This window comes from Artemia franciscana, chromosome 21 (assembly GCF_032884065.1).
Source record: "Artemia franciscana chromosome 21, ASM3288406v1, whole genome shotgun sequence".
Lineage (NCBI taxonomy): Eukaryota > Metazoa > Arthropoda > Branchiopoda > Anostraca > Artemiidae > Artemia > Artemia franciscana.
This window is the reverse complement of record NC_088883.1, coordinates 13,622,716-13,635,550: the sequence shown is the minus strand read 5'-3', so window position 1 is coordinate 13,635,550 and position 12,835 is coordinate 13,622,716. Positions and strand designations below refer to the sequence as shown.

Genomic DNA, 12,835 nt, shown 5'->3' with positions numbered 1-12,835 from the left:
TGAAGTTATTAGGTCATATTTTTGTCAGTGTTGCCGCGTTGAGCAGTGAAAATAAGGAAGCAAAACTAATTATTTGAATCCAACAATGCTTTTCGTCCGGATTTTTCACCATGTAATTTGGTGCCCACTACTACCAAAATCTGCGTAATTGCATACGGAGGTCTTTTGATTAAAAATTGAATTCCTTATTTATTCTATTTTTTTTTAGATACATATAGGTACGTAAGCTTCCACCTAAGCAGTTTCAATTATCAAATATCACTTTCAAGTATCACATTCACTTTCAAATGCTGTATTTAAGGCTTTTGAAGTTGTTGCACAATTTTTTGCCGTTTTAGGGTTTTGAGTGTTTTTAGATTGCTTGCATCTCTGAAAATCTAAGATAATTCAAAGATAATTACGGAGTAATCTTGAATGATTAAATATTAGCCATTAAAAATATGTTAATAAAATGAATTGATGTTACAATTTTTAATTTACGAAATCTCGATTAACAGATTGCATCCGGCTCATTAACATAAATTGAGCTTTGCAGATAGTAATCTATACTATTGCTAACTACTTCAATTGCATCCTCTCATACCTCGACTACTTCCACCTTATCTAGGACTACTCCTACCAAAGTTTTTTCTGCAACTAAATTTCTAAGATAGATTTTCCAAACTACTCCACCACCTGACTAATTCGCAACATACATTTACGACGTTTCTACTTCCCCTTACTGCTTGTGCTACGATAATCCCGTCACCCCACCACTACCAGGTTTACTATTGATCAATATCAGCTATAATTACTAATAAGACTTTCAAGTCAAGATTACTTCAATTAATATACAATACACTATTAATATAAAAGTAAAAATAAAGAGTGGTATTTTGATTTTATTATTTTAATAATTACATATTAGAGATGCAAACTTTCCACAAAAATTAAGAAACGAATTTAAATTTAAAACGAGAATAGATCATACCTTAAAAGATACCAGGTTTAAAACTGAAAAGAGGTGACTACGAGTAACTTGATTGTTGTCTCTCCCCTATCCTTTAACTCTTCAGAATTGTACTTGTCAAACTTCATAAGACAAAAAATAACTCGATATATTGTGGCAACCAATTTTGAATCGTATAAGGTCAAAGTTTAATGCAGCAAAAATTCAAAAACAGCCATTAGTCTTAGAATTATCAAAACAAAACAAAACAAATCAAAATGCAGCTCAGACTTGTCAAACTTCATGGGACAAAAAATAATTCCATATAAATTACCTTGCGGCAACCAACTTTGAATCGTATAAGGTCAAAGTTTAATGCAGCAAAAATTCAAAAACAGCCATTAGTCTTAGAATTATCAAAACAAAACAAAACAAATCAAAATGCAGCTCAGACTTGTCAAACTTCATGGGACAAAAAATAATTCCATATAAATTACCTTGCGGCAACCAACTTTGAATCGTATAAGGTCAAAGTTTAATGCAGCAAAAATTCAAAAACAGCCATTAGTCTTAGAATTATCAAAACAAAACAAAACAAATCCAAATGCAGATCAGACTTGTCAAACTTCATGGGACAAAAAATAATTCCATATAAATTACCTTACGGCAACCAATTTTCAATCGTATAAGGTCAAAGTTTAATGCAGCAAAAATTCAAAAACAGCCATTAGTCTTAGAATTATCAAAACAAAACAAATCAAAATGCAGCTCAGACTTGTCAAACTTCATGGGACAAAAAATAATTCCATATAAATTACCTTACGGCAACCAATTTTCAATCGTATAAGGTCAAAGTTTAATGCAGCAAAAATTCAAAAACAGCCATTAGTCTTAGAATTATCAAAACAAAACAAATCAAAATGCAGCTCAGACTTGTCAAACTTCATGGGACAAAAAATAATTCCATATAAATTACCTTACGGCAACCAATTTTCAATCGTATAAGGTCAAAGTTTAATGCAGCAAAAATTCAAAAACAGCCATTAGTCTTAGAATTATCAAAACAAAACAAATCAAAATGCAGCTAAGACTTGTCAAACTTCATGGGACAAAAAATAATTCCATATAAATTACCTTACGGCAACCAATTTTCAATCGTATAAGGTCAAAGTTTAATGCAGCAAAAATTCAAAAACAGCCATTAGTCTTAGAATTATCAAAACAAAACAAATCAAAATGCAGCTCAGACTTGTCAAACTTCATGGGACAAAAAATAATTCCATATAAATTACCTTACGGCAACCAATTTTCAATCGTATAAGGTCAAAGTTTAATGCAGCAAAAATTCAAAAACAGCCATTAGTCTTAGAATTATCAAAACAAAACAAATCAAAATGCAGCTCAGACTTGTCAAACTTCATGGGACAAAAAATAATTCCATATAAATTACCTTACGGCAACCAATTTTCAATCGTATAAGGTCAAAGTTTAATGCAGCAAAAATTCAAAAACAGCCATTAGTCTTAGAATTATCAAAACAAAACAAATCAAAATGCAGCTCAGACTTGTCAAACTTCATGGGACAAAAAATAATTCCATATAAATTACCTTACGGCAACCAATTTTCAATCGTATAAGGTCAAAGTTTAATGCAGCAAAAATTCAAAAACAGCCATTAGTCTTAGAATTATCAAAACAAAACAAATCAAAATGCAGCTAAGACTTGTCAAACTTCATGGGACAAAAAATAATTCCATATAAATTACCTTACGGCAACCAATTTTCAATCGTATAAGGTCAAAGTTTAATGCAGCAAAAATTCAAAAACAGCCATTAGTCTTAGAATTATCAAAACAAAACAAATCAAAATGCAGCTCAGACTTGTCAAACTTCATGGGACAAAAAATAACTCCATATAAATTACCTTGCGGTAACCAATTTTGAATCGTATGAGGTCAAAGTTTAATGCAGCAAAAATTCAAAAACAGCCATTAGTCTTAGAATTATCAAAACAAAACAAATCAAAATGCAGCTAAGACTTGTCAAACTTCATGGGACAAAAAATAATTCCATATAAATTACCTTGCGGCAACCAACTTTGAATCGTATAAGGTCAAAGTTTAATGCAGCAAAAATTCAAAAACAGCCATTAGTCTTAGAATTATCAAAATGAAATAAAACAAATCAAAATGCAGCTCAGACTTGTCAAAATTCATTGGCAAAAAATAACTCCATATAAATTACCTTGCGGTAACCAATTTTGAATCGTATAAGGTCAAAGTTTAATGCAGCAAAAATTCAAAAACAGCCATTAGTCTTAGAATTATCAAAACAAAACAAATCAAAATGCAGCTCAGACTTGTCAAACTTCATGGGACAAAAAATAATTCCATATAAATTACCTTGCGGCAACCAACTTTGAATCGTATAAGGTCAAAGTTTAATGCAGCAAAAATTCAAAAACAGCCATTAGTCTTAGAATTATCAAAATGAAATAAAACAAATCAAAATGCAGCTCAGACTTGTCAAAATTCATTGGCAAAAAATAACTCCATATAAATTACCTTGCGGTAACCAATTTTGAATCGTATAAGGTCAAAGTTTAATGCAGCAAAAATTCAAAAACAGCCATTAGTCTTAGAATTATCAAAACAAAACAAATCAAAATGCAGCTAAGACTTGTCAAACTTCATGGGACAAAAAATAATTCCATATAAATTACCTTGCGGCAACCAACTTTGAATCGTAAAAGGTCAAAGTTTAATGCAGCAAAAATTCAAAAACAGCCATTAGTCTTAGAATTATCAAAATGAAATAAAACAAATCAAAATGCAGCTCAGACTTGTCAAAATTCATTGGCAAAAAATAACTCCATATAAATTACCTTGCGGTAACCAATTTTGAATCGTATAAGGTCAAAGTTTAATGGAGCAAAATATCAAAAACAGCCATTAGTCCTATAATTATCAAAAGGGCACTTATACATCCTCCCAGCTTCAGATGCGGCACTATTACACTACGGCAGATTCTATACAGTCCATTCAAAATCACAGCTGTATTCATAACTGAGTACGCAATTTTTATTTTAACAATTATTTTATATTTGATTTACCTAAGTTGATTCATTTGAGGTTTGACTAGCTTCATCCACCAATCAAATCAGAAAGCTAGATTCTCAATCAGATACCAAATTCCTCATATTGTAAATAAACTTAACTTAGTAGAAATGTCCCGTAGTTTCACGAGTCGATTTTCTTTGAAAAAAGCATATTTCAAAAATAGTTCTTTGCCTGGATGTCGGGATTGATTAATAATAGATCTTAGTATGTATTTTGCTATGGTGTTCTCACGCTGGGGTGGCTTCCTCTGTTATCTCCTACCTTGTATGTTTTCTTTTTTTTTTTTCTTTTTGGAATTATTAGTATGATGAGACGTTGTGTTTTTTTTTCTATGCATTTGTACTGGCCCAGCCTTAAGAGCTCTGCTCTCTGTTGGGGCATAATATTGTTTTTGTATTTTTTATTTGAATTAATAAATATTAATTGATTGATTGACTGATTGAATACTTGCACACCAACCACTAGAGGGATGATCAGTAGATAATTAGTAAAATCAAATTGCAACAGATATGCCAATAACAAGGACAAATGTTTACCGGAGCAGTGTCTGTATTTTTTTTTTCTTTACATGTTTCAATGGAAGCAAACATTTTTTAATCTTTCTTTTACGTGATCAGAAATAACCCTTCAGCTTTTAGGGGGATTTGAGGAAGGCTGCAATATCGCGCTATTTTCTTGTAGTTTCATTTCAAGTTCGACTACGTTGTTTGACGTAATTTCTGCTCGTCTAAGATTTCACTATCCAATGTTTGGTCTTTTTATGTTTTACTCCTCATTGAGTTAATTTCTACTCTATACTCTATAAATATACTCTATACTCTATACTCTATAAAGATACTCTATTAAAGTCAAAAGATCACAGTGCTTTCAAAAGATTCTTCAGGTTTTAATAGCTACAACTTCACAGTTTTTACAATTATTTCATATTGAAAATGAAATCACAAGCGAAACACTGAAATAAATATTAGTTATGTCGAGTCCTGCATTAATTAAGGAACTTAAAAATATTTGGTTGGACCTCCGCTCAATTTCTGCACTTAGTGCAGAAATAAAAGAAAAATATAGATTCAATTTTAAAGGGCTATATAGAAAGACAAAATGGATATTACGTTCTTATTTCTTTTCTAAAACGATTGAGTAAAGTCTCGAACGAAATATTTGTATTTTTCTTTCTTTTTTAACCGGCTGTGATTTACCTTGTTTTTCTTTGGTCTCCTACATCTTTCTCTTTTTTTTTTTGCACAAATTCAAATTAAAAGAAATGATGAATACGTTTTCCATTAACAAAAATCATTTATTTAAGATTTTCTTCTTCTTCAAACCCCTACACACCAATCATTTACGCCATCACAAGCCAAAAAAGAAAATCATTTAGTCAAATTCTTCGTCTTCATCAAACGCCTCTAGGCCAGACACTTACAGGCCATTATATGCCAAAAACGAAAATCATTTTGTGAAATTCCTGTTCTCCTCCAAATCCACTACCGGCCAGTACCAATTTTATTATTTTTTTTTGTAGAGTTATATAGAAAAAGTAAAATGGTTTACAAGTAAAAACCTATTTCAAAAAGCTTTTTTAATAAATAACTAAATGACAGCGTTCAGTGGGTCTGTTGTCATGAAAAAAGAAAGAATACTTAACGTGGAAGAGACAGCCATGAGTCATCAAGCTCTGTCCTACCTTAATACAATTAAATAGCCTTAGCAACATGAAACTGTTAAAGGATAGATTCAAATAGACAAAAAAAAAGTATAAAAATAATCAATAATTTCGGTTTCAAAAACAATCCAAAAACTTAACTTCTTTCTTTAAAATTCCTAATAATGTGCGACTAATCAAAAAAAGGTAACTTCAAAAGTAACTAATTGACTTAAGAAATCCCTTTCCCCCTCCATTTTCAGGAAATCCTGCGCAAGATGTAGTTTACCTAATACAGGGAAATTTGACAAAAACACAAGATAGCTGCTTCCTCCTCAACTTAAGATTTTATAAAACAGTTGTCCCGGTTTATTTTAGATATAATGAGATGCAATACAAATTCTTACTTGAGATTCGTGATTTCATCTCTCAAATTTTCTACCATCAACTTCCAATGCTCTTTTTCAACCTCTTCATCACTGACCTTCTTTTGAGCAGCATCTAGTTGACTTTGGAGAGACTGACATACTTCCTCAGATATCTTTTTTTCCTGAGCAACTGATTCGTCACACTGTATCTGAAAAGGTTTTATATTTGAAGGCGACTATCGTGACGAATAGTATAAAAAAAGGAAGAGTTAGATAATGTTAACAGCAACCCAAAGGACAAAGGCAACAAAGGACGGGGAAGGCTCATTTTTCATATGAGCACCTTTTCTGTTATGATAATTTTTGGACATTATTACAGTTATTGTGATGTGAGCATCTTACGTCTAGTAGTAACGAGGATTTGCCAACAATAGCTTGATAATTCTTGTTATTTTATGATGATTTTCGTGGCAACCTTCGCTGCGTTACCAAGAACTTGATGACATATTACTAGATCCGTTAATTAGATAATTCCATTTAAATGCAGCATTTCCATACAGCTACGACGTTGATAGACTCCAGGTTAATAATTTGAGAGGGTTCCAACTGTTCAAGCTGCTGGACAACTGTCCAGTGAACAGCTGGATATGAAACTGGAGATTTTTGAATCTTATAATGTGCAAAATAAAAGAATCTATTTTTGGAAAATAATTTGCCGAGTAGCAGGAGATGTTTCATGGAGGAAATTTGGAAGTATGACTGAGAACATTACCGAAAAGGCTATAAATTTGGTGGAAGAGAGAAGGGTTTTGTATTAAGAAGTTTCTGATTGATAGATCTTGTGTGAATTATAGCAGTCATAATTACATATTAATGTATACAGGAAAAAGACTTCGATTTTTTCTCAGCTGGAACCTAGTAAAAAGACAAAACACTTTTTGTAGCTATCATACATTACTAGGACAAGCGCTGGAAAAAAAAGAGAAATACATTTGTAATACACATGCTGAAATATAATTTACTCGTGTTAAATTGAGGGATGGAAACCTCCAATTAAGAGCTTTTCGACCGAAAATGACAACAAAAAGTGCAGTTCTTTGTGAATAATTGCATTTTAATTAAATGCCATATAGATGAATCAACAAAACCATGTGAATATGAGCACTAGCCTACAAACAATCCATTAACCAGCTCTTTACAATGTTCTTGTACCCCAATATAACCAAGAGAAAAAAATTAAAAAAAGACACTTCAGTGCTACCCAAGGTAAAATATAATTTTCTTTAAACCTTTCGTAATTAATTATTAATTACCATTACTAGACCGTGTAAAACGCAAAATTTTTTTAATTTAAAAATTTATTCAAAAACCCAGTTAAATTTTCGGCTACTATGGGCTACGGTTCACCCCGTACAAGGGTGAACCATGTAAATCAGTTCCTAAGGCAGGGTTGGACAAACTTTTTCTTCGAAGGGCCCCAGTTTGAACTAATTAAATTAGATATAAATCACACACATAAAAAAAACTGTCGAGGTGGTTTACTGACGAAAGGAAAGTCAACCTTTTTAAATGGTGCATTTCTAAAATATATAGAACTTTAAAATGATACTTCTGGGCAAGATTGGAGACAAACTTGGTCTGGGTTATAGGGGTTACTAATTATATTATCCTAGGAGATCCAAAAGTTTTAAAAACTGGCCCTGGCCTGGCTATCACCACTAATAAAAGAATTTAAAACGTCTCTTAGCATTTACTTATCTTATCCCCGCCTCCCCACTCACACAAACAAGACAAAAAAAAATTTGAAACCTTTTTTTTAAGGTAATTAAGTTCTCCGTCTATTTCTCGTGTTTTCCTTTGTAAACTTTCCTTTTCTGACTTCTCCTTCTGAGCGTTCTCAATCGCTTCCTTTAATTCAACCTGTTTTTCTCTAATTTCATTTTCCAGCTTTTCCACTTTCATTCTAAGCTGTTTGGACACAAAAACACTTTGTTTAAATGTTTCTCTGAGTTCAGAGTCTTCTACGTCGTTAAGGCTAAAATAGAAAAAAGCATCAAATAAGAAAAAATAACATCACGAGCAAAATATTATTCTTCATTTACAGACAAGTTTAATAATGACTGCAAAATCCATCTGAAAATTATCGATGCAATCGAAATACAAAAAAAGTATCATTCAGCGAAAAATCTACTACAAGACAAATAAAAATTATCTAACCAACAGGAATTGATCACATCTGTAAGATTTAATTTCTTTCATTAGAGACGTAAAAGTTATCCGTTTTCGTGGCCATTTACGACGATTAATATGTCACAAGACTTTTGACTTAACATATAGATTAAACGAAAAATAGCCTGTTTTTTTTTTAAATGAAACTAAAGAGTAGAGTCAAAACTTGAATAAATGCTCATCTAACCATAGGCAGCGCAATAGCACTGCTTAAGTAAAGAACGATGTTGGTTCAATGTATTATTTATATATTTTCATTTTATTTTTTCTGTTCTTAGACCAGGGCACTTCGTATCAAAGGAGTTGTCATAGAAACTTTTAAAAGGGCTCATTCGATTGGATATTGAAACGGCTAGTGCCCTTTTTAATGGTCAACAATGATAGGAGGGCAACTAACCCCCCTCCCACGGTCACCCTGTCCTCAAACACATCCAATCAAAATTTTAAGATAGCCATTTTCTCTAACGTAGTTGAAACGTCCGGAAATTATATCTTTGAGGATGACAGCCCCACGGGGCGAGGATTGTAAATCATGCCCTTGGGGCATATAAGGTTTTTATAGAAAGCATTGCAGTAGAAAATTCAAAAAGCGCTCATTCGATTGGTAATTGTAAGACTAGTGCCTTTTTTATTAGTCAAAGTGATAAGAGGACAAATGCCCCCCCCCACTCTTATCATTTTCTAAAACACTTCCAATGAAAATTTTGAGATAACCATTTGCTTAACGTAGCTGCAAGGTTCGAAAATTGTCTTTGAGGATAAAAATCCCCCTCCCAGCCATCAGGGCAAGAGTTGTAAGTTATCCCCTGGGGGCAGGTACTGTTTTTTACAGAAAGCATTGTCGAAGAGACTTCAAAGAAGGCTAATTCGATTGCATACTGAGAGGGCTAGTGCCTCTTTTGATAGTCGAAAGTAGTCGGAGGGCGAGTGCCACCCCCTCCCTAAAGTCCATCATTTTTCCAAACATTTCCGATCAAAATTTTATATAGCCATTTTGCTAAACATAGTTGAAAAGTCTGGAAATTATATCTTTGAAGATGATCCCCCCCCACAGCCCTCAGGACAGGGGTTGTAAGTTATGTCCTTGGGGCATATAAGGTTTTCATAGAAAGCGTTATCGTAGAAACTTCAGAATCGGCTCATTCGAGTGGAAATTAAGAGGACTGGTGCCTTTTCAACGTAGTTGGAAGGTCTGGAAATTATGTCATTGAGGATAAAAATCCCCCCTCTAGACAATGGTAGGAAGTTATGCCCTGGGGGCACATAAGGTTTTTATAGATATCATGGTAATATAAAATTCAGAGGGGGCTCATTGGGCTGGTAATCAAAACCCCCAGAGCCTTGGGGTAAGGATTGTAAATTGTACCATGAGGGCATATAAAGTTAACATGAAATGGGCGGACATATAAACTTCAGATGGGGCTCGTTTGATTTGAAATTTGAAGTTATAGTGCCCTTTTTAAGAGTCAAAGTGATTTGAGAGCAACCAGTCCCCCTCCCCTTCCACGCTCATCATTTACCCTAACACCTCCAATCAAAACTTAGAGATAAAAAATTTTGTCATCGTAGTTGAAGGGTTCGGAAATTATGTCTGTGAGGAAGATGACCCCCCCCCCTACAGCTCTCGGAGCAAAGGGTTGTAAGTCATACCCTGGGGGCACATAAGGTTTTTATAGAAAGCGTGGTCATATAAACTTCGAAGGGGACTCATTGGATTGGTAATAAGAAATTCTAGTGGCCTTTTTAAGAGTCAAAGTGATCAGAGCGCGGCTACCCTCCCCCACACACAAACATGTATTTTCCCGAGATGCCTCCAATAGATATTTTGAAACACGTCATTACTCAAAATAGTCCCAAGATCCTAGAACAAGGCTTTTAAAGTTGATACAAAGCACAAGACCCTAAGGGCGAGGGTCGGAAATTATGCCCCTAATGCATTTAAGATTCCTATGGAAGGGATGGTTGTATATACTTCAGAGGTGGCTTATTCGGTTTTAATTGGAGGTTCTAGCTCCCTTTCAAGAGTCAATAGTGATGGAGGTCAACGAGCCCCCCTCCCTCCAACTACCCCTCCTTTCACCAAATGTATTTGATTAAAATTGTGCGATGGCAATTTTGTTTAAAAAGTCCAAAAAACATATAACAATGCCACCACGATTGACAAAACCTCCTGAGCCCTGGGGCAACGACATTAAATTATGCCCTGGGGGCATATAAGGTTCTTATGGGATGCAATTTATGCAGTTTTTCATTGTTTACATATAGTATGTGTTATTGAGAAAAGGTATACATGTTTGACTTCTACTTTCCCAATACGAAGGGGATTAAGATGAGTCTTTAAGGGAATGTTGAGGGGATAGCTAAACTAAATTATAACTTTTTATATGTAACGGGTTGTCAAAAGGGTGTAACTCATGAATGACTGAGTATATTAAATTGGAATTTTCAGGAAATGATAAGGGAGATGATCAATTGACCAAAAAGGTAATATTTGCACGCTACTGCTACGACAGCTATTGCTGCTTCTACTCTGACCCCAAATACAATTACTACTACCACTACTATCACTAAAACTAATACTTTTGTTAAAAAATATCGGAGGAAACGTTGAGGGGAAATTTTTAACTAAATAAAAACATACTATGTGTATACAGATTGCTGATACGGGCGCATCAGGAGCATTTTCGGAATGGCTTATCATACCAAGAGGAAACTTCAGGGACATCATGAGTCGGATGGTCAGTGGATCAAAAGGCATAATGTACCTGTTACTAATGCAATTAGTACTGTTGTTACTACAGTTACTACTAACAATTATATACTTTTACTGCTCCTACTGTTCCGAATACTACCACTACTACTATGATACTATTTGAAATAAAATTTGAAAGAACATTGAGGGGGAATTTCTAAATCAAAACACACTATGTGTATACAGATTGTCAAAAGGGCGTATCTTAATAATTGGTTTAGGTATTAAGTTGGATCTTTCAGAAAATACTTAAAGGGGAAGACCAATTGACAAAAATGTAATTTATGCATGTCACTACTACCACTAATACCACTGCTACTTTTCTTTATGCTACTACTGCAACTAAACTACTCCAACTACTACTTCAGTTGCGATACCTTGTAAAGCTTGGAGTTTTAAGGTGAAAAGGGCGTCAAAAAGATGTCAAAAGCATACATCTACAATATTTTTGGAACGGCTTAACGTGTCAAGGTGAAACTTCCGGGGCATCATGAAAGCAATGTTGAACTGACCAAAAGGCAATATGTACATACTACTACCGCTAATAATACTGCTCCTCTTACTTCTAATACTACTGCTACTACTACTGCTAATACAACACTAACACTGCAACTACTTTTACTACCACCAAAACTACTGAGATAATACTACTATTAAGGCTACGTCTATGAAAATAAAATTTGAGAGGATATTGATGGAAAATTCGAACTAGCAAAAGGCACTATGTGCATTTAAATTGTGAAAATAGCGTATCTTAAGATTTGATTTGTGTATTAAATTGGAGCTCTCAGAGAATGGTTAAAGGAGAAGATCAATTGACCAAAAGGCAATATGTGCAGATTACCTCTAATACTACTGCTACTGCAACATTTACTAGTTCTACTGTTACTATTACTATTGCTCCAATTACTACTTCTATCACAACTACTTGTATACGTATACTCAAAAGTATACGAATATACGGGTTAAAAAAGAGAAAGTCAACAAAATCAAAGCAATGGCTGATTGTATTAAGTTGAGCAGTTATACTACTGCTGTGAAAACTATTACAACTATACCTAAGAGTATGAAGGCAAAATTTGCAGAGAATATTTCTGAAAATTTCTGTTGTACGGATGACAGCCTGCCATCCGTAAGCAGGTTGTCAAAAGGGCATACCAGCACTATCTTAGAAGCAGTTTCGTATGTGAAATTAAAACTTACAACGCTTGTTGTGGTGGATGTTAAACTAACCAAAAGACAACATTTGCATTATAATACTACTGCTTCTGCTCCTACAACTACTACTAATGCTACTATTACCATTATTACTACTACTACAACTGTTAAAAAAGCTAAGACTACTACAATTAACTCTACTCCTACTGCTACTACTGTAACTGCTGGTGTTACTAATACTTCTGATAAATCTATGGTTATTAAGGTGAAAATTTTTGGAAATATTGTAACTGTATTCAGATAAATCGGAACACACTATACCCATATAAGTTGTCTTCACACCACTTTGCATGATTGCATAAAGCCTCAAATGAATAGAATCAAAAAAATGAAGCTGAAAATTGATGGTCTATATTAGAATTATAGCCTTTGAAACTATGAAACTGGATAGATGCATAACTTTCCGATATAATCGATCGCATTTTGACCCTCTTCAGGCCAAATTGTTGTTTCACACTACGTAGTGAAAAAAAGCTACTTTTCGGCGGAACAATTTTTTTATTACTCAAAAATGACACTAGAACTTCCGATTTTCGTTTATACCAGCACTCTTCTGATATTCTAAAAGAGCTTATTCGATAC

General features: G+C 33.7%; 1 protein-coding gene across 3 annotated transcripts in view; it reads right to left on the bottom strand.

Moving 5' to 3' along the window:
• LOC136040978 (uncharacterized) overlaps positions 1-12,835 on the bottom strand; it is a 130,825-nt gene that overhangs the window by 77,833 nt on the left and 40,157 nt on the right. For all 3 annotated transcript variants that reach the window (XM_065725452.1, XM_065725454.1, XM_065725453.1), the window contains 2 exons: positions 7,864-8,089; positions 6,094-6,263 (listed from right to left, as the gene is read on the bottom strand). In XM_065725452.1, coding sequence (XP_065581524.1) covers positions 6,094-6,263; positions 7,864-8,089 — 396 coding nt within the window. The remainder of the gene's footprint in view (positions 1-6,093; positions 6,264-7,863; positions 8,090-12,835) is intronic.